Source organism: Cryptomeria japonica, chromosome 9, assembly GCF_030272615.1.
Source record: "Cryptomeria japonica chromosome 9, Sugi_1.0, whole genome shotgun sequence".
Taxonomy (NCBI): domain Eukaryota; kingdom Viridiplantae; phylum Streptophyta; class Pinopsida; order Cupressales; family Cupressaceae; genus Cryptomeria; species Cryptomeria japonica.
The window spans coordinates 582,661,875-582,666,001 of record NC_081413.1 but is presented as its reverse complement, the minus strand read 5'-3'; the positions used below and the strand labels follow the sequence as shown (position 1 = coordinate 582,666,001).

General features: G+C 37.8%; 1 protein-coding gene across 1 annotated transcript; it reads left to right on the top strand.

Annotated features, from left to right (window-relative positions):
• Window positions 1-2,181: 2,181 nt before the first annotated feature.
• LOC131858529 (cytochrome P450 71AU50-like) lies at window positions 2,182-3,839 on the top strand. Its single transcript, XM_059211792.1, has 2 exons — window positions 2,182-3,057; window positions 3,219-3,839. The coding sequence occupies exons 1-2, from the start codon at window positions 2,182-2,184 to the stop codon at window positions 3,828-3,830; spliced, it is 1,488 nt and encodes a 495-aa protein (XP_059067775.1). The 3' UTR covers window positions 3,831-3,839.
• Window positions 3,840-4,127: the final 288 nt, after the last annotated feature.

Genomic DNA, 4,127 nt, shown 5'->3' with positions numbered 1-4,127 from the left:
GGCCACCTATGGACTATCAGATTCATAGGACACTAACACATCGAGCATGACAAGTCAGCAGAGTTGGTAAGATTCTAGTATAGAGATGATGGAGCGATCTAGGTGGGCCAAAAGATAATAGTAGTGGTACATGACCTCTGATGACGAGGAGGATTATGACATTTATTGTGCTAAATTGTACAAGGTGTAATTTTTTTTCTTACAATTACTCTTGACCCTTCATCCCCTCACTGCCATTATCCTTCCTAGGGTCGGTGGTGGGGGTAGATCTTTTTTGCATGATGGTCTCACTCTCCCAGGTCTCAGGCTACCCCTTGACAGTCTATTCGTGGGTCCACCAAAGCTATATGATTTCGCTCCACTTCTCAACCTCCTTGGGGAGAAGTTGGAGCCTCTACTGTTGGTGGTGATGGTTTCTCTACTGGATGTGTTGGATCCTCCTAGGGACGTGGTTCTGGTTGCCCCACCACCGTGCCCTCCAAAGGGTTACCTTGACTTGCCCTTGCTATTACTCCTTAGCATTTTGTGGCTCCTAAAGAAGAAAAAGATGATAAAGATGATGCTTGCTAGTATATTCCTAACGTCACTCCACACCCAGTGATACATGGGGTACCTAAATCAAATGATAAGGATTTTCCCCTACTACTGACAGGAATTGCTCTCACCACTTAGCAAATTTTAGGATTTTTATGCTTTATGCTCTGGGATTTACCTCTCTGACTAGTTTTTTGGTTTGTTGTTCTATCACCTGTGACTCTTGAGGTGTCTCGTGTGTTCATCTACCTTTATTCTTTTAATATGTATTCTAATTTTTAACTAATGAAATTTTATGCCCATATTCATAAAGAAAATGATCATGATAGATTTACTCTTTATTCAAAGTATATAAAGGAAGAAAATGCTATGAATAAGATATTAATTTGGCTATATATCAATTTTCATAGAACTTTAGATTTAAACTTTCATTTCAAAACACAAAACAACATTGAATAATCATCTTTTATCTGTACAGCGAGCGATTTCTCTTCATAGGAACTAGATAAAAGCAAAGCAAGAAACTCACAACTACCCCTTACTAAAATAGTTTGATGTGTTCCTTGCTCTCCTATCTTATCCTTAATAAAAAGAAGTATTTAGTGGACTTTAGTATCAGTCCTATAAATTTATTAACTTTAAATATTTAATAATCAATAATTAATTATTATATATAATAATTAAAATATTAATAATTATATCTTATTATTACTGTTTAAAAATCTTTAAAATTAAATTAGTGTTAATATTCATTATAAATAATTTTATTAAAAAAATTATTTTTAAACTTTAAATTTAAATTATTTTGTGTAATATTAATCATTACTAATTTATTATTAGTAATTAATTACCATGCTTATGTCAAAACAAGAATAAAATATTGAAAGTTAAATATCTATTATGAATAACTTAGTATAAAAAATACTATTTAAAATAAAATAAAAAATTTTAATTAATTTCATATTAGTCATTATTAATTTATTGTTTGTAATAAATTAAGATCTCCAAAGTCACGCTAAAAAATATTCAAAGTTCAATATTCATTATAAAAAATTATTGTTTAAAATAAAATAAATTTTCTTAATTAATTTTATGTTAATCATTATTATTAATTTATTGTTTGTAATTAATTAAGATCTGTAAAGTCAAACTTAAAAGAAAATACTTGTAGGTTAAAGTGAAAAAAAACACATCAGTTGTTTAGTTAACATACAAAAGCTTTCGGTTTAGTAATAATATGAGGGAAACCACATACAACAAGCCAACAAACGAGGTTTTCTAGGCACATTTAACTTTTGCTTTGTTTCTCTCAATGTATGTGAGATAAAGAACTCAACACACAGCACATAAAGATGTTATGCATCTTATGTGATCATTGTTATTATTTTGTTGTCTTTTTTATTAGATTTCTGATAATTCAGCATCAGCAATTGAGGCTTGTGGGCCTGGCCACCTAAGTGAATGCTTAGAGTGTGCCGGTTAAGCCGGCCCGTAGGAAATTGAATCTGGTGCAGCATTGAGCAGGAAAGTTAGTCTTCAATGAGCAGAATTTAGTCCAAGAACGTGCCCGACTTTTGGCCGGCAAGTTGCTTTAAATACTGATAAGTTGATATCAAAGATATGCAAGCCGGGCTATCCAAACGAAACATGGCATGGCTCAATTTCCCTGCAGTGGAGCTGGGTTTTTCGCTCATCTTCCTCTGGATAATATACAGATTTCTGACAGCAAGCAAGAGAAACAAAGGAAAGTTGGGATTGCCACCAGGGCCACGGCCATGGCCACTAGTAGGCAATCTCCATCTCTTGGGAACCTTTCCTCCCAAGTCCGTGACTCAGCTCGGAAAAAAGTACGGACCCATTATGTTTCTACGCCTGGGCTCGGTACCCACGGTTGTGGCCTCTTCTCCTGCCATGGCCAAAGAGTTTCTTAAAACCCATGATTTGATCTTCGCCAGCAGACCAGCTACATCGGGGGCCAAGTACCTGGGCTACGAGCGCAGAGACGTGGCGCTGGCCCCCTATGGAGAATACTGGCGGCAGATGAGAAAGTTGTGCACGATGGAATTACTGACGACCAAGAGAACGGAGTCATTCAGGTGGGTAAGAGAAGAAGAGGCGACAGCCATGGTGAGATCTGTGTGGGAAGGAAGTGAGAAGGGCATGCGTTCCGTCGAACTGCGGAATCTCATCTCCACCCTCTCACTCAACACTATCTGCAGAATGTTTGCAGGCAGAAGATACTCCGAACTGAGCGGAGGCGATTCGTTTTTAGAGATAATGACTGAAATTATGCATCTGTTGGGAGTAATTATTGTGGGGGACTACATTCCCTCTCTTTCCTTTCTTGATTTGCAAGGCTACCGCCGCCGTATGAAGGCCGTTCATAAAGCATACGATGCGTTTGCCGAGAAGCTGATCGATGAGCGCGTTGAGCTGAGGAGGAGGAGGAGTAAAAGGTCGGACAATCCGGACCTTTTGGACGTGATGCTGGACATGGGTGAGAGCGAAAGTTCCGAGATTCAAGTCTCTCGCCTTTCAATCAAAGCAATCATCTTGGTCGGTTCAGTTTCAATAATTGCCATTGCTAGTTCAATGTTAGGATTTGTTCTTTTTCTCTAGTCAAATTGTGAAATTACAATTTTCTGCTACGATCTCACTAACCAACGAGTTCAATGCTTTCGCAGGATATGCTACTTGCTGGAGTAGACACATCTCTTATAACTATAGAATGGGCGATGACTGAGCTGCTGAGAAACCCTAAAGTAATGGCAAGGGCGCAACAAGAGATTGAATTGCAGGTTGGGAGAGATCGCATTGTAAGGGAGAGTGATCTTGTAAACTTAGATTACTTGCGGTGTGTGATGAAGGAAACATTTCGATTACATCCAGTAGGGGCCTTTATGGTGCCACACGAATCCACTGAGGGTTGCAATGTGGGAGGATATTACGTTCCACCAAAAACAAGGTTGCTTGTGAATGTTTGGGCAATGGGAAGGGATGATTGTATTTGGAAAGATCCTTTAGAATTCAAGCCTGAAAGATTTATTGGGTCAAGCATAGATCTGAAAGGCCAACACTTTGAATTGTTGCCATTCGGAGCAGGGAGGAGGGGATGCCCCGGAATGTCCATGGGGAGTTCCGTTGTTCACTTGGCTGTGGCTCAGCTCATACATTGCTTTGATTGGAGTGTGGAGGGTGAGGTGAATAGGGAAGAAGAGTTTGGTTTGAGCTTACCTAAAAAGTTTCCTCTTTCTGCTCTTCCCTCCTGGAGGCTCGCCACTGAAGGGCCACCATAGCCTTGGATAGAGTTGAGAGATAAACTATTAATATAGACAATAAAAACCATCCCACCACTCTAACTGGGAATATAGGTTATCACTACCATCTAGTAGTTGGCCAATACTTAAGTCCTTTCCAGTACTGAATATTAATATCAATAATAAATTAGATAAATGTGATTAAAATTAATTTATTTAATGTACTTGAAGAGCTATGAATTGGCATTCACATTATTTTGAAGATAACATAAATAAATGGCGGATGTTGATTTTTATTTGTTTTTAAAAGTAGAATTGAAATATTATTTTATAATT

Bases quoted from the DNA above. Each gene is read 5' to 3' on its own strand.
- LOC131858529 (XM_059211792.1), top strand. From the start codon at position 2,182: ATGGCATGGCTCAATTTCCCTGCAGTGGAGCTGGGTTTTTCGCTCATC. The intron at 3,058-3,218 runs GTCTCTCGCCTT...ATGCTTTCGCAG, and splicing joins GCGAAAGTTCCGAGATTCAA to GATATGCTACTTGCTGGAGT.